Below are 18,829 nucleotides of genomic sequence, written 5' to 3' on the forward strand. Positions count from 1 at the left end.
TTTAGAGCAAGGCTGTAGTGTAACAATGTGGGGAAAGGGGTCTGAGTACTTTTCGAATGCACTGTATGTAGTGCTATGAATATTATGTATTCCATTTATGGTGTTGTTTCCTGTTTGGACCCCAGGAAGAGCAGCCGCTGCCTTGGAAACAGATAGAGATCCTAATAAAATACTACCAAAACTCCACTTCTGCCTAGATAGATATGATGCTCTGTCTATGAAACGGAGACAGGCAACAATACTACACAACACAATTCTTTGAAGAGAAGTTGTCTGGGTGTAGGCTGGGCGATATAACCCAAATATCCTAATGCTTTAGGAGTAGAGAGTGACAACACATACATTCTAAGTGATTTCAATGAGTCTTTTCTCCATTCTGATTGTTTTATACTGTTCAAATAAACTTCAAACCAATTTACATTTCTTAATTTCCTGCACTCATTTGAGATTATTTCCACACTGCCATGTAGGGCTGCACGATACGGGCAAATAATCTAGGCCTTATTTTTAACCAAACGTTGCAATTGAGATTTAGATCAGAACACTTGTGTGAACTGTCGGAATAATGGAAAAATTATTATTCTAATTATGTAGTTAGAAGATAAGTAGGCACTTTGAATAAAGTGTTGTTTGACATGACAATTAATTAAAATGCCAGAGGCATTATTGTGACATGGTAGGAACCAAAGTGTTGGTCAGGGTTTCCTAGGGGACCCTATAATCTTTGGTTACATTAAACGTTCTCTCTTAGCTACTTCATGTAGCTAACATTCATGCTTCGCCTTTCCCTCTTTAAAGTAGAAGATACTGTTGCACAAACATGCTGCTTTAGGTCCACACCATCAATGGTATTATCAGGCTATATAGCTAGCTATGTTTGCTCCGACTCAGTACATTTATTAGCTGAGGAGAGGAGGGAGGGAGAGACGGAGGACAAGGGGAGGGAGAGACGGAGGACAAGGGGAGGGAGAGACGGAGGACAAGGGGAGGGAGAGACGGAGGACAAGGGGAGGGAGAGACGGAGGACAAGGGGAGGGAGAGATGGAGGAGAGGAGAAAGGGCTGAGGAGAGGAGAAAGGGCTGAGGAGAGGAGAAAGGGCTGAGGAGAGGAGAAAGGGCTGAGGAGAGGAGGGAGAGATGGAGGAGAGGAGAAAGGGCTGAGGAGAGGAGGGAGAGATGGAGGAGAGGAGACCGATGATATCCTCATAAAGAACCTCTCCTAAACCTGTTGGCCACACGCTCAATATAGCATTCCTGTAAGGCACCTGCTTGGATGATTCTAGTAAGAACAGGAGCCCAGCCTTCACAGTGTCCTGCTACACGTCTCCACAGACAGGCATGTCAATGTGTTGGTTCCAGTCATAGGCAGTTAACTCCCATTCACATGCCTGGACTTGTTCTCAATACCGTCAGACCAGACATGGGCTGCTTTTCAAACTCATAAAAAAGACACACCCTCGTCCACTTACCCTCGCTTTACGCCCTTGGGGGAACCCCACACACACACACACACACACACACACACACACTAGTATGATGAAATCAATGATGTTGAAATAAGGGTCTTTGTACTTACATATTCCTTGACATTTTTGGTTTTCACTGCTTTGTATGAATAGTACGCAGGATACAGGGTCCCGAAGACGAGCCTGTGTAGAGACCAGAGAAATAGGAAACGATCAGCGTCAAATCATTTACCACCAAGAGAACACAGAAAGGACACATTCAGTTCAACTACAGCAACAAGCTGAAACACCGAAAGCATCATAAATCACAGGCTGCTAAGAGCTGCTGTACTGAACCAGGCTCCTGAGTTTCCTGTAGTCCTCCATGTAGCCTGGTGTTAGGGTGCACTACCACTCCCTACACATGGGGGAGCTGTGGCTGTTTCACAACAGTCTCCTGAGTTTCCTGTAGTCCTCCATGTAGCCTGCTGTTAGGGTGCACTACCACTCCCTACACATGGGGGGAGCTGTGGCTGTTTCACAACAGTCTCCTGAGTTTCCTGTAGTCCTCCATGTAGCCTGCTGTTAGGGTGCACTACCACTCCCTACACATGGGGGGAGCTGTGGCTGTTTCACAACACAGATTTGATCCAACATGTGCTCTTCATTTACATCCTGGGGTCCAAGCTTGTCTGGGGGGGGTATTGGGTTCAGTGGGGACTCAGGGAGAGAACCCAGCACGTCCCCGTGAGTGGACGACCCCACCAGATGTAAAGCCTGGTTGTATGCCAAATGGCATCCTATTCCCTTTATAGTGAGACCCTATAGGCCCTGGTCTAAAGTAGTGCACTACCCATGGGGCCCTGGTCAAAAGTAGTGCACTACCCATGGGGCCCTGGTCAAAAGCAGTGCACTACCCATGGGGCCTGGTCTAAAGTAGTGCACTACCCATGAGCCCTGGTCAAAAGTAGTGCACTACCCATGAGCCCTGGTCAAAAGTAGTGCACTACTCATGAGCCCTGGTCTAAAGTGGTGCACTACCCCATGAGCCCTGGTCTACAGTGGTGCACTACCCCATGAGCCCTGGTCTAAAGTAGTGCACTATACAGGGCATGCTGCCATATGGGCTGTCCACCATGTATTATATATAGTCCCTATAGGATTCTCTATGAGCTGATCTGAGACAGGGCTGCAGTGAGGAGTCACACTGTACGTAACTATACACGTACAAAACTCTGAAAATATTCAGACCCCTCGACTTCTTCCACGTTACAGCCCTATTCTGAAAGGTTTATAGTCCCCCCCCCCTTACAGCCAGACAGGAGGACACTAACACACAGCCATACAGGAGGACACTAACACACAGCCAGACAGGAGGACACTAACACACAGCCATACAGGAGGACACTAATAGTCCCCCCCCCTTCCTCAACACCACCACATACGACAAAGCAAAAACTGTTTTTCTATTTAAAAAAAAAAACTGAAATATCACTTTACATACAGTACCAGTCAAAAGTTGACACATCTACTCATTCCAGGGTTTTTCCTTTATTCAAGGTCCCTTTATAAAAAAAAAAAAATGGAGCAAATTTATTCCCCGAAGAATTCACAGTGTTCTGGAGGCAAAGGTGTGTCCAACCCAGTACTAGATGGGTGAACCTAATAAACTGTCCACTGAGCGTATAAGAGTGAAATTCTCTTCCTGTTCGTTTTATGTTTCATGGCCTCCGTCCAGGGATCCACCATGCCCCGCCTCCATGACAGAGTTTATGTAGCTGTTGCCATAGAAACAGCAGAGGGTCTCTATGAATAGTCCTGGTTGGCTGTAGTCAGACAGTCCTTTCTCTAAGCCTCCAACAGGGAAGGAAGGCTGTCATTGGTAAAAGTCCTTCCATGTAACAGCTACTTGTTGAATTAAAACGGTGGTCTGACTAGTTAATAGGCGGCTGCTGTTCTTAAAGCAGCTTAATGTAGCGTCACCCACAACACAGACAGCAGGAGGGTAGACACACCATAGAAGTAGATTTACACTGGGAAGAAACCACCAGGAGGGTAGACACACCATAGAAGTAGATTTACACTGGGAAGAAACCACCAGGAGGGTAGACACACCATAGAAGTAGATTTACACTGGGAAGAAACCACCTCAGAGAGAGGGCTGCCTTAATGAGTCTTCTGTATTTAACCCAACCCCACTGGTTCAGAGAGAGGGCTGCCTTAATGAGTCTTCTGTATTTAACCCCTCTGGATCAGAGAGAGGGCTGCCTTAATGAGTCTTCTGTATTTAACCCCTCTGGATCAGAGAGGGCTGCCTTAATGAGTCTTCTGTATTTAACCCCTCTGGATCAGAGAGAGGGCTGCCTTAATGAGTCTTCTGTATTTAACCCCTCTGGATCAGAGAGAGGGCTGCCTTAATGAGTCTTCTGTATTTAACCCCTCTGGATCAGAGAGGGCTGCCTTAATGAGTCTTCTGTATTTAACCCCTCTGGATCAGAGAGAGGGCTGCCTTAATGAGTCTTCTGTATTTAACCCCTCTGGATCAGAGAGAGGGCTGCCTTAATGAGTCTTCTGTATTTAACCCCTCTGGATCACAGAGAGGGCTGCCTTAATGAGTCTTCTGTATTTAACCCCTCTGGATCACAGAGAGGGCTGCCTTAATGAGTCTTCTGTATTTAACCCCTCTGGATCACAGAGAGGGCTGCCTTAATGAGTCTTCTGTATTTAACCCCTCTGGATCACAGAGAGGGCTGCCTTAATGAGTCTTCTGTATTTAACCCCTCTGGATCAGAGAGAGGGCTGCCTTAATGAGTCTTCTGTATTTAACCCAACCCCTCTGAATCACAGAGAAGGCTGCCTTAATGAGTCTTCTGTATTTAACCCAACCCCTCTGGATCAGAGAGAGGGCTGCCTTAATGAGTCTTCTGTATTTAACCCCTCTGGATCAGAGAGGGCTGCCTTAATGAGTCTTCTGTATTTAACCCCTCTGGATCACAGAGAGGGCTGCCTTAATGAGTCTTCTGTATTTAACCCCTCTGGATCAGAGAGAGGGCTGCCTTAATGAGTCTTCTGTATTTAACCCCTCTGGATCACAGAGAGGGCTGCCTTAAAAATCGACGGTGTCGGCGCCCGGGGAGCAGTTGTTGTGAGTTAACTGCCAGCTCGGGGATTCGAACCAGCGATCTTTCGGTTACCGTGCCAACACTTAACCGCTAGGCTACCTGCCACCCTTGGGGTTAGAAGCTGCTCAGGGTCCTATTGGTTCCAGACTCAGTGTATCAGTACCACTTGCCGTGCGGAAACAGAGAACAGTCTATGACTAGGGTGGCTGGAGCCTTTGACAGTTTTTTGTGCCTTCCTCTGACACCGCCTGGTATAGAGGTCCTGGATGGCAGGAAGCTTGGCCCCAGGGATGTACTGGGCCGCACACACTACCCTCTGTAGTGCCTTGCGGTGGGATGTGAAGCAGGTGTCATACCAGGCGGTGACGCAGTCAGTCAAGACGCTCTCAACGGTGCAGATGAAGAACTTTGAGGATCTGAGGGTACCATCTTCACCACTGCGTAGGTGTGTTTGGACCACGATAGATTGTTATTGATGCGAACACAGCGGAACTTGACGCTCTCGACCCGCTCCACTACAGCCCCGTCGATGTGAACGGGGGCGTGCTCGACCCTCCGTTTCCTGTAGTCCACGATCAGCTCCTTTGTCTTGCTGACGTTGAAGGAGAAGTTGTTGTCCTGGTAACCCACGGTCAGGTCTCTTGGGACACAATCATTGGGTCACGCTTCATTTGGATAATCCAGATTTTCCATCTGTAGATGCTTACAGGATGGTCATACTATCAACAAACTACCTGCAATTACTTGCTAGGGTTAGGGTAAGGGTTAACGTTAAGGCTAGGGTTAGGATAAGGGTTAGGATAAGGGTTAGGATAAGGGTTAGGATAAGGGTTAGGGTAAGGGTTAACGTTAAGGCTAGGGGTAAGTTTAGGCTAGGGTTAAGGGTTAACGTTAAGGCTAGGGTTAAGTTTAGGCTAGGGTTAAGGGTTAACGTTAAGGCTAGGGTTAAGTTTAGGCTTAGGAGAAGGGTTAAGAGGTTAGGGTTCAGGTTAAGGGTAAGGATAAGGGTTAAGAGGTTAGGGTTCATGTTAAGGCTAGGGTAAGGGTTAAGAGGTTAGGGTTCAGGTTCAGGTTAAGGGTAAGGATAAGGGTTAAGAGGTTAGGGTTCAGGTTAAGGCTAGGGTAAGGGTAAGGGTTAAGAGGTTAGGGTTCATGTTAAGGCTAGGGTAAGGGTTAAGAGGTTAGGGTTCATGTTAAGGGTAAGGGTAAGGGTTAAGAGGTTAGGGTTCATGTTAAGGCTAGGGTAAGGGTTAAGAGGTTAGGGTTCAGGTTCAGGTTAAGGGTTAGGAGAAGGGTAAGGGTTAAGAGGTTAGGGTTCATGTTAAGGGTTAGGAGAAGGGTTAAGAGGTTCAGGTTCAGGTTAAGGGTAAGGAGAAGGGTTAAGAGGTTAGGGTTCATGTTAAGGGTAAGGGTTAAGAGGTTAGGGTTCAGGTTAAGGGTTAGGAGAAGGGTTAAGAGGTTAGGGTTCATGTTAAGGGTTAGGATAAGGGTTAAGAGGTTAGGGTTCATGTTAAGGGTTAGGAGAAGGGTTAAGAGGTTAGGGTTCATGTTAAGGGTTAGGAGAAGGGTTAAGAGGTTAGGGTTCATGTTAAGGGTTAGGAGAAGGGTTAAGAGGTTAGGGTTCATGTTAAGGGTTAGGAGAAGGGTTAAGAGGTTAGGGTTCAGGTTAAGGGTTAGGAGAAGGGTTAAGAGGTTAGGGTTCATGTTAAGGGTAAGGAGAAGGGTTAAGAGGTTAGGGTTCAGGTTAAGGGTAAGGATAAGGGTTAAGAGGTTAGGGTTCATGTTACGGGTTAGGAGAAGGGTTAAGAGGTTAGGGTTCATGTTAAGGGTTAGGAGAAGGGTTAAGAGGTTAGGGTTCATGTTAAGGGTTAGGATAAGGGTTAAGAGGTTAGGGTTCATGTTAAGGGTAAGGAGAAGGGTTAAGAGGTTAGGGTTCAGGTTAAGGGTTAGGAGAAGGAGAAGGGTTAAGAGGTTAGGGTTCAGGTTAAGGGTAAGGAGAAGGGTTAAGAGGTTCAGGTTCAGGTTAAGGGTTAGGAGAAGGGTTAAGAGGTTAGGGTTCATGTTAAGGGTAAGGAGAAGGGTTAAGAGGTTAGGGTTCAGGTTAAGGGTTAGGAGAAGGATAAGGTTAGAGCTAGTGTTAGTAGATCGTCTGTAGAGCATCTACAGGTGGACTATCCAAATCAAACATTAATCATTGTTTGCCTGCAGAAATAGACCCTGTCCCGCTCGGGGCAGGCAGCAGTATTTTCACACAGGGAAGGAGGAATATTTCTCCATAAACCTTGAACATGAAGGAGACAGAGCCTGCAGAGAGGCTTCTTGAAACAATTGTGTGAAATGGGGCCTCTAGCAGCATGCAGCTGAAAAAAGACACCCGTACAAAAGCCTTGACATTCTGTTTCAGATTAACTTTCCCAGTTCTGGTAAAAAAATACAAATAATGTAATCACTGACAACCCACCGCTCGCTCACGGCTCCTAGCATGACGCCTGGGAGAGAGTCAGCGGTAGAGTTACTGGGATAAAGACAGAGCCACCGCTCGCTCACGGCTCCGATCATGACGTCTGGGAGAGAGTCAGCGGTAGAGTTACTGGGATAAAGACAGAGCCACCGCTCGCTCACGGCTCCTAGCATGACGCCTGGGAGAGAGTCAGCGGTAGAGTTACTGGGATAAAGACAGAGCCACCGCTCGCTCACGGCTCCGATCATGACGTCTGGGAGAGAGTCAGCGGTAGAGTTACTGGGATAAAGACAGAGCCACCGCTCGCTCACGGCTCCTAGCATGACGCCTGGGAGAGAGTCAGCGGTAGAGTTACTGGGATAAAGACAGAGCCACCGCTCGCTCACGGCTCCGATCATGACGTCTGGGAGAGAGTCAGCGGTAGAGTTACTGGGATAAAGACAGAGCCACCGCTCGCTAACGGCTCCTAGCATGACGCCTGGGAGAGAGTCAGCGGTAGAGTTACTGGGATAAAGACAGAGGAAGGATTTTAAGATCCAGAGATCTCAACTCCAACATCTGGTTTCAGCTACAGGGTTAAAGGGGCTAATGGCGTTCCTCTGTGGAAATACACAGCTGTTGCTACAGCACAATTTACCAGTGGTCCTTTCAGCCATCTTTTGTGGTTAAAAATGGCGTCTTTCGTTTCCCCCCCAACGCAGTTAAGCCAAAACTACGCCCCGGTATTCAGAGGGGCGTATTACTACGCTCCCATTGGCTAGCTAGCGTTGTCTGACTCACAGGCGACCGGCGCAGAGACAGTGACCTTCTACGTTGAGGATGGAAAGTGTAATTTAACAGTTAGCTGCCTACCATAATTCAGGCCTATTATCATGTTTGGTAACATTTGCCCATGTATTTATTTACAGAGTTTCAATGAGTTGTAAAAATGTCTCAGAGAACTCTGCTGAAATCCCTGTATTGAAGGTCAGCTAAGTTAACCGAGGCTACTTAACGTTACCAGCTCGGTATTTGAAGTTGTTTTTATTAATCATTGGTAGTCTATTGTCATGTAAAAACATATGCTTATTATTCATAATTTCTCTAGTATTTATTAGCTAATCATTTGAATACGCTATGTGTAGTATCCTTAAAGGCTTCTTAGAATTACGACTCATGAGACTTACGTACGGTTTAGTATTTAATTGTAACTTAGATTTACATTATCTTATGCACCTGGCTTAAAACTACCTGAAGCTTTCTTAATCATAGTTAAATAGGCAGACATAGGAAATAGCTACGGATAGCGGGAAGCAAACCCCCGTCTTGAGTCAATACTGCCATCTATTGGTAAACATAAATATACCAGGTTACTACACTATGCTACAGCCATTGAATCTGAATGAGCGTTACAGGATGTTTAACGGCTAGTTCGGTCCACGTCATTATGGTAATATATTTATCAGTCTTGAAATAAAAGGGCAAATGTTATTAAATCATTGACTGAAATTTCACGCTACGTGATATTCACTTCCTGACTTGGAGAGGCTCAAAGCATTGTAGGACCCCCCTCTGAATAACGGGCCGTGGTTTTGGATTAACTACGTTGGGGGGAAAGAAAGACCCGTTAAAATTACAGCCATTTCTAACCAGATCGGTCCTGGTCATTATCCCAACTAAAATTACAGCCATTTCTAACCAGATCTGTCCTGGTCATTATCCCAACTAAAATTACAGCCATTTCTAACCAGATCGGTCCTGGTCATTATCCCAACTAAAATTACAGCCATTTCTAACCAGATCGGTCCTGGTCATTATCCTAACTAAAATTACAGCCATTTCTAACCAGATCGGTCCTGGTCATTATGCCAACTAAAATTACAGCCATTTCTAACCAGATCGGTCCTGGTCATTATCCCAACTAAAATTACAACGTTCCAGTAGAGGTAGAAACAATAGTAAAACAAGTGTTGGTCCCATGTGCCAAAATAAAAGATCACAGACATTTTCCATAGGCACAAAAAGGCTTATTTGTGTGCACAAATTAGTTTACATCCGTGTTAGGGAGCATTTCTCCTTTGCCAAGATAAGATGACAGAGCATGCCAATTGGCATGCCGACTGCAGGAATGTCCACCAGAGCTTCTGCCAGAGAAGCCGCCTCCAAAGTCAATTTAGATAATTTGTCATTACATCCAACCGGCCTCAACCACAGACCACATGTAACCACGCCAGCCCAGGACCTCTACATCGTCTTTGCCTCCTGCGGGATCGTCTGAGACCAGTCATCTGTCCAGTAGAGTGGCCAGACGGAAGCCACTCCTCAGTAAAAGGCACATAACAGCCCGCTTTGAGTTTTCCAAAAAGGCACCTAAAGACTCTCAGACCAGGAGAAACAAGATTCTCTGGTCTGATTAAACCAAGATTGAACTCTTTGTCCTGAAGGCCAAGCGTCACATCTGGAGGAAACCTGGCACCATCCCTACGGTGAGGCATGGTGGTGGAAGCATCATGCTGTGGGGATGTTTTTCAGTGGCAGGAACAGAGAGAATATAGCTATGCAACAACACTCCCCATCCAACCTGACAGAGCTTGAGAGGATCTGCAGAGAAGAATGGGAGAAACTCCCCAAATACAGGTGTGCCAAGCTTGTCGCGTCATACCCAAGATGACTCGAGGCTATAGTCGCTGCCAAAAGGTGCTTCAACAAAGTACTGCGTAAATTAGTTTTCTAAATATAAATTAACAACCATTTCTAAAAACCAGTTTTTGCTTTGTCATTATGTGGTATTGTGTGTAGATTGATGAGGGTGGAAAAAAAGTAATTTTAGAATAAGGCTGTAACATAAAAATGTGGAAAAAGTCAAGGGGTCTGAATACTTTCCGAAGGCTCTGTGTATATGTGACCAACAGCTGCATATCGGTATTCCCAGTCATGTGCAATCCATAGATTAGGGCCTAATTTATTTCAATTGACTGATTTCCTAATATGAACTGTAACATGGAAATAGTTGCATTTTGCGTTTATATTTTTGTTCAGTGTAGTTAGAAAAACTAAAGTTGCCCCCCCCAACATATCCATTGATGTAAACAAATGTAATCATCCATAAACAGTGAGTAGACTCCATTGTATATTACATGACTAATTTCACATTCCTATTCCACCAAGCCTCAAAAACAAGTCAATCATGAACACACCTTATAAATGACAAACCAATGGAAAGATATGAAAAGGACCCAGCCAACACAAACCAATGGAAAGATATGAAAAGGACCCAGCCAACACAGCCAATGGAAAGATATGAAAAGGACCCAACACAGCAGTCTGGAAAAACCTTATAAATGACAAACCAATGGAAAGATATGAAAACGACCCAACACAGCAGTCTGGAAAAACCTTATAAATGACAAACCAATGGAAAGATATGAAAAGGACCCAACACAGCAGTCTGGAAAAACCTTATAAATGACAAACCAATGGAAAGATATGAAAAGGACCCAGCCAACACAGCAGTCTGGAAAAACCTTATAAATGACAAACCAATGGAAAGATATGAAAAGGACCCAGCCAACACAGCAGTCTGGAAAAACCTTATAAATGACAAACCAATGGAAAGATATGAAAAGGACCCAGCCAACACAGCAGTCTGGAAAAACCTTATAAATGACAAACCAATGGAAAGATATGAAAAGGACCCAGCCAACACAACAGTCTGGAAAAACCTTATAAATGACAAACCAATGGAAAGATATGAAAAGGACCCAGCCAACACAACAGTCTGGAAAAACCTTATAAATGACAAACCAATGGAAAGATATGAAAAGGACCCAGCCAACACAGCAGTCTGGAACAACTGGTTTTACACATGCTTACATGGTTCCCCGTGACTTGGGAGACAAGACAATCCACTAACCCATAACCTGCTTAAACTGTAATAACCACTTAAAGAAGGCTGTACAATACACGCCCCAGTACCTTGAAGTTACTTCTGTCATTGGTGGATTAAATCACGTGATCAGACACATGATCAGGTTCATTTGATTAGGTGAAACCAGAGAGGAAGAGACGTCGGAATCAGTGCAGGAGCCTAGTTCTGCCCTCACGACTTCAGACTTAGAAACTGGAAACGCTAAACGTGGATACAGGCAGACCATAACTGCCAAGTTAACTTGTCTGCAGCATAATATGGCTACTAGCCCTGTAGACCAGAACATGTGTTATCTAATGCATATGGCTACTAGCCCTGTAGACCAGAACATGTGTTATCTAATGCATATGGCTACTAGCCCTGTAGACCAGAACATGTGTTATCTAATGCATATGGCTACTAGCCCTGTAGACTACAACATGTTATCTAATGCATATGGCTAGCTAGCCCTGTAGACCAGAACATGTGTTATCTAATGCATATGGCTACTAGCCCTGTAGACTACAACATGTTATCTAATGCATATGGCTAATTGCCCTGTAGACTACAACATGTTATCTAATGCATATGGCTAGCTAGCCCTGTAGACCAGAACATGTGTTATCTAATGCATATGGCTACTAGCCCTGTAGACTACAACATGTTATCTAATGCATATGGCTACTAGCCCTGTAGACTACAACATGTGTTGTCTAATGCATATGACTACTAGCCCTGTAGACTACAACATGTTATCTAATGCATATGACTACTAGCCCTGTATACTACAACATGTTATCTAATGCATATGACTACTAGCCCTGTAGACTACAACATGTTATCTAATGCATATGGCTACTAGCCCTGTAGACTACATGTTGTCTAATGCATATGACTACTAGCCCTGTAGACTACAACATGTGTTGCCTAATGCATATGGCTACTAGCCCTGTAGACTACAACATGTTATCTAATACATATGACTACTAGCCCTGTAGACTACAACATGTGTTGTCTAATGCATATGACTACTAGCCCTGTAGACTACAACATGTTATCTAATGCATATGACTACTAGCCCTGTAGACTACAACATGTGTTGTCTAATGCATATGACTACTAGCCCTGTAGACTACAACATGTTATCTAATGCATATGACTACTAGCCCTGTAGACTACAACATGTTATCTAATACATATGACTACTAGCCCTGTAGACTACAACATGTGTTGTCTAATGCATATGGCTACTAGCCCTGTAGACTACAACATGTTATCTAATGCATATGGCTACTAGCCCTGTAGACTACAACATGTTATCTAATGCATATGGCTACTAGCCCTGTAGACTACAACATGTTATCTAATGCATATGACTACTAGCCCTGTAGACTACAACATGTTATCTAATGCATATGACTACTAGCCCTGTAGACTACAACATGTGTTGTCTAATACATATGACTACTAGCCCTGTAGACTACAACATGTTATCTAATGCATATGGCTACTAGCCCTGTAGACTACAACATGTGTTGTCTAATGCATATGGCTACTAGCCCTGTAGACTACAACATGTGTTGTCTAATACATATGACTACTAGCCCTGTAGACTACAACATGTTATCTAATGCATATGGCTACTAGCCCTGTAGACTACAACATGTTATCTAATGCATATGGCTACTAGCCCTGTAGACTACAACATGTTATCTAATGCATATGGCTACTAGCCCTGTAGACTACAACATGTGTTGTCTAATGCATATGGCTACTAGCCCTGTAGACTACAACATGTTGTCTAATGCATATGGCTACTAGCCCTGTAGACTACATGTTATCTAATGCATATGACTACTAGCCCTGTAGACTACAACATGTGTTGTCTAATGCATATGGCTACTAGCCCTGTAGACTACAACATGTGTTGTCTAATGCATATGACTACTAGCCCTGTAGACTACAACATGTGTTGTCTAATGCATATGACTACTAGCCCTGTAGACTACAACATGTGTTGTCTAATGCATATGGCTACTAGCCCTGTAGACTACAACATGTTATCTAATACATATGACTACTAGCCCTGTAGACTACAACATGTTATCTAATACATATGACTACTAGCCCTGTAGACTACAACATGTTATCTAATGCATATGGCTACTAGCCCTGTAGACTACAACATGTTATCTAATGCATATGACTACTAGCCCTGTAGACTACAACATGTTATCTAATGCATATGACTACTTGCCCTGTAGACTACAACATGTGTTGTCTAATGCATATGACTACTAGCCCTGTAGACTACAACATGTTATCTAATGCATATGACTACTAGCCCTGTAGACTACAACATGTGTTGTCTAATGCATATGGCTACTAGCCCTGTAGACTACAACATGTTATCTAATACATATGGCTACTAGCCCTGTAGACTACAACATGTTATCTAATACATATGACTACTAGCCCTGTAGACTACAACATGTTATCTAATGCATATGGCTACTAGCCCTGTAGACTACAACATGTTATCTAATGCATATGGCTACTAGCCCTGTAGACTACAACATGTTATCTAATGCATATGACTACTAGCCCTGTAGACTACAACATGTGTTGTCTAATACATATGACTACTAGCCCTGTAGACTACAACATGTTATCTAATGCATATGGCTACTAGCCCTGTAGACTACAACATGTGTTGTCTAATGCATATGGCTACTAGCCCTGTAGACTACAACATGTGTTGTCTAATGCATATGGCTACTAGCCCTGTAGACTACAACATGTTATCTAATACATATGACTACTAGCCCTGTAGACTACAACATGTTATCTAATACATATGACTACTAGCCCTGTAGACTACAACATGTTATCTAATGCATATGGCTACTAGCCCTGTAGACTACAACATGTTATCTAATGCATATGGCTACTAGCCCTGTAGACTACAACATGTTATCTAATGCATATGACTACTAGCCCTGTAGACTACAACATGTTATCTAATGCATATGACTACTTGCCCTGTAGACTACAACATGTGTTGTCTAATGCATATGACTACTAGCCCTGTAGACTACAACATGTTATCTAATGCATATGACTACTAGCCCTGTAGACTACAACATGTTATCTAATGCATATGGCTACTAGCCCTGTAGACTACAACATGTTATCTAATGCATATGGCTACTAGCCCTGTAGACTACAACATGTGTTGTCTAATGCATATGGCTACTAGCCCTGTAGACTACAACATGTTGTCTAATGCATATGGCTACTAGCCCTGTAGACTACATGTTATCTAATGCATATGACTACTAGCCCTGTAGACTACAACATGTGTTGTCTAATGCATATGGCTACTAGCCCTGTAGACTACAACATGTGTTGTCTAATGCATATGACTACTAGCCCTGTAGACTACAACATGTGTTGTCTAATGCATATGACTACTAGCCCTGTAGACTACAACATGTGTTGTCTAATGCATATGACTACTAGCCCTGTAGACTACAACATGTGTTGTCTAATGCATATGACTACTAGCCCTGTAGACTACAACATGTTGTCTAATGCATATGACTACTAGCCCTGTAGACTACAACATGTTGTCTAATGCATATGGCTACTAGCCCTGTAGACTACAACATGTTATCTAATGCATATGACTACTAGCCCTGTAGACTACAACATGTGTTGTCTAATGCATATGACTACTAGCCCTGTAGACTACAACATGTGTTGTCTAATGCATATGACTACTAGCCCTGTAGACTACATGTTATCTAATGCATATGACTACTAGCCCTGTAGACTACAACATGTGTTGTCTAATGCATATGACTACTAGCCCTGTAGACTACAACATGTGTTGTCTAATGCATATGACTACTAGCCCTGTAGACTACAACATGTGTTGTCTAATGCATATGACTACTAGCCCTGTAGACTACAACATGTTGTCTAATGCATATGGCTACTAGCCCTGTAGACTACAACATGTTATCTAATGCATATGGCTACTAGCCCTGTAGACTACAACATGTTATCTAATGCATATGGCTACTAGCCCTGTAGACTACAACATGTTGTCTAATGCATATGGCTACTAGCCCTGTAGACTACAACATGTTGTCTAATGCATATGACTACTAGCCCTGTAGACTACAACATGTTATCTAATGCATATGACTACTTGCCCTGTAGACTACAACATGTGTTGTCTAATGCATATGACTACTAGCCCTGTAGACTACAACATGTTGTCTAATGCATATGGCTACTAGCCCTGTAGACTACAACATGTGTTGTCTAATGCATATGGCTACTAGCCCTGTAGACTACAACATGTGTTGTCTAATGCATATGACTACTAGCCCTGTAGACTACATGTTATCTAATGCATATGACTACTAGCCCTGTAGACTACAACATATGTTGTCTAATGCATATGACTACTAGCCCTGTAGACTACAACATGTGTTGTCTAATGCATATGACTACTAGCCCTGTAGACTACATGTTATCTAATGCATATGACTACTAGCCCTGTAGACTACAACATGTGTTGTCTAATGCATATGACTACTAGCCCTGTAGACTACAACATGTGTTGTCTAATGCATATGACTACTAGCCCTGTAGACTACAACATGTTATCTAATGCATATGACTACTAGCCCTGTAGACTACAACATGTTATCTAATGCATATGACTACTAGCCCTGTAGACCTCAACATGTTGTCTAATGCATATGGCTACTAGCCCTGTAGACTACAACATGTGTTGTCTAATGCATATGGCTACTAGCCCTGTAGACTACAACATGTGTTGTCTAATGCATATGACTACTAGCCCTGTAGACTACATGTTATCTAATGCATATGACTACTAGCCCTGTAGACTACAACATATGTTGTCTAATGCATATGACTACTAGCCCTGTAGACTACAACATGTGTTGTCTAATGCATATGACTACTAGCCCTGTAGACTACATGTTATCTAATGCATATGACTACTAGCCCTGTAGACTACAACATGTGTTGTCTAATGCATATGACTACTAGCCCTGTAGACTACAACATGTGTTGTCTAATGCATATGACTACTAGCCCTGTAGACTACAACATGTTATCTAATGCATATGACTACTAGCCCTGTAGACTACAACATGTTATCTAATGCATATGACTACTAGCCCTGTAGACCTCAACATGTTATCTAATGCATATGGCTACTAGCCCTGTAGACTACAACATGTTGTCTAATGCATATGACTACTAGCCCTGTAGACTACATGTTATCTAATGCATATGACTACTAGCCCTGTAGACTACAACATGTTATCTAATGCATATGACTACTTGCCCTGTAGACTACAACATGTTATCTAATGCATATGACTACTAGCCCTGTAGACTACAACATGTGTTATCTAATGCATATGGCTACTAGCCCTGTAGACTACAACATGTGTTGTCTAATGCATATGACTACTAGCCCTGTAGACTACAACATGTTGTCTAATACATATGACTACTAGCCCTGTAGACTACAACATGTTGTCTAATACATATGACTACTAGCCCTGTAGACTACAACATGTGTTATCTAATGCATATGGCTACTAGCCCTGTAGACTACAACATGTTGTCTAATACATATGGCTACTAGCCCTGTAGACTACAACATGTTATCTAATGTATATGGCTACTAGCCCTGTAGACTACAACATGTGTTGTCTAATGCTTTCACTTTTGTATTACTTTTAAATGAATTGTCTGATTGTTTTGAAGCATTGACAGGATGCCTTTACCAGTGACTCGTGTCCAGTGTAGGCTACAGTGGAAGAACATGACACCGTGTAGACTGTAAATACTGTGCTGTCTCTTCTCCCAATTGCACCTGAAGCAGTCTCCCCCGTCCATGTACTGTAGCCTACAGTAGTTATGTAATTGTACCGGAACATGAGTTGTGACGGAGGAAGCTCAGGGTAAAAACTGGGGCGCTTACTTTCTCTAAAATGTACAAACTCATCCATAATCTGATCTCACATACTTGTGTGGTCAGCAAGCTAACTAGTAGTCATGGGACACAACACTGGGAGTCTGTATTGGTTAGGCTACTTGAGTTGTGCATTATTCTGGTGGACGGCGGCAGAAAATAACCCTACCACAATATAGCCGGCTTTAACAAACAAAAAAAGTTTCCCGTCAGCAAAGGCATAACATTTATGTATTCTCTCTAGGAACTCTACTTGATGTAAAGTGAAATGTGTCCTTCGCTATCAAATAAACATCTGAATCCAACTTTTGTACGAACCGCACCACATTCCGTGCTTCAATTAGACCACAGAACTTCACCCGAAACATCCTACCACGAAATCTATCACTGTCCACACAGCCGGGATGTAGTGCGGTTCCAACGCTAACTAACTTAACTAAATAGTTTCCAGATAGCATAACTTACTGACCTGCTTCTAGCTAGTTAAGACGTGGCTAAACGACATCCTTTGGTACAACTCTTACAGGGCCAAAAACGTAAACAACAATAAGCTAACGTTAGGCAGCTTGCTAGCTAACGTTAGGTAATAGTTGTCAATGTTGACAATATTATGAGTTTACATTTTTACACAACTTTTACAAACATAACTTCGAAATGAATACCATACAATAAGCGAAATTGCTTTGCTTAAAAGTAATTTCAAGTGCCATGCTAAAATGTGCGTTAGCATGGCTAATTGGTTAGCTAGCTAAACTTGGAACGTTGGCTACCTATCCAGCTAACTATAGAAAACAGCTTTTAAAAAAGTAGTCTGCTATAATAATTTCAGCAAGATACATATAAAATTCGCCCCTAACTTACACAACGCTTCTGGAGATCATCCACGACACCATATTTCCAGATCGAGGTTAGTTGAGAGGCAGAAGAGAGAGGGCCCCGGGGCTGGAGAGGTAACGGCTACACCGGAGTGGTGGTAACCACGGTAAACACTTCAGCAACAAGTTAACTACGAGCTATCTTCTCAACCATGTCCGTGACTTTAAAAAAATAAAACGTGTTGATTCACGAATCTAAGATAAAGCAGCCATCGGCTAAAGCGAGAGGTTACGACTTAGCTAGCTATGTTTAAATGATTTTATTAAAGCTAGCCCAACTCCTTCGGGTCCACCTCCTTCACCTCTCTTATGTCTGTGCTTGGCACGAAGAACGGCGCTGCACACCAGCTGACCTGAGATCAGATAGACCTTCCTCCTGCTTTATCTAATTGGACAGAAGTGCCTGTTTACACCAATGCCGCATAACTATTGGCTAGTGAAGATGGTCCATGTGAGATATGGTGAAATATCATACCCAACTCTGATTGGTGTAGATTCGATGCGTGGCGAGTATGAACCAATCATAGTACAAAGCGTTGAGAATAGTATTGTTGCTTTACGATGCGCTGTTGTCGCAAGGAAGTACTGTAAAATAATAACCTCATCGGTTAGCAGTGATTTATTTAAAAATAGACAAATTATACTGGATCAATGCTCATCACATAGGTTTCATTTGCAGAGAGAGCACATAAAGAGCCATAACACCTATATCTGTAATTATGGGAAAATATTATATGTGTATAATTATATACTCCAGAGTGGCGCAGCAGTCTAAGGCACTGCATCGCAGTGCTAGAGATGTCACTACACACCCTAGTTCAAATCCAGGCTGTATCACAACCGGCCGTGATTGGGAGTCCCATAGGGCGGTGCAAAATTGGCCCAGCGTCGTTAGGGTTGGGCCGGTATAGGCCGTCATTGTAAATAAGAATTTGTTCTTAACTGACATGCCTAGTTAAATAAAAAAAAATATATATTGATTAATTTCATGCCCTGTACTATAAAGTATTCT

The 18,829-nt window shown here is 43.1% G+C and overlaps 1 protein-coding gene across 1 annotated transcript in view; it reads right to left on the minus strand.

Annotated features, from left to right (window-relative positions):
* Positions 1 to 18,146, minus strand: part of reep3b (receptor accessory protein 3b) — a gene marked incomplete at its 3' end in the record, with an annotated part of 28,740 nt that extends 10,594 nt beyond the window's left edge. Inside the window, exons 1-2 of the mRNA XM_038982995.1 lie at positions 17,804 to 18,146; positions 1,577 to 1,649 (exon numbers count right to left, since the gene is read on the minus strand). Of these exons, the coding sequence (XP_038838923.1) occupies positions 1,577 to 1,649; positions 17,804 to 17,835 (105 nt within the window). The remainder of the gene's footprint in view (positions 1 to 1,576; positions 1,650 to 17,803) is intronic.
* Between the last annotated feature and the right edge of the window lie 683 nt (positions 18,147 to 18,829).

Source organism: Salvelinus namaycush, unplaced genomic scaffold (genome assembly GCF_016432855.1).
Source record: "Salvelinus namaycush isolate Seneca unplaced genomic scaffold, SaNama_1.0 Scaffold1393, whole genome shotgun sequence".
Classification (NCBI taxonomy): domain Eukaryota; kingdom Metazoa; phylum Chordata; class Actinopteri; order Salmoniformes; family Salmonidae; genus Salvelinus; species Salvelinus namaycush.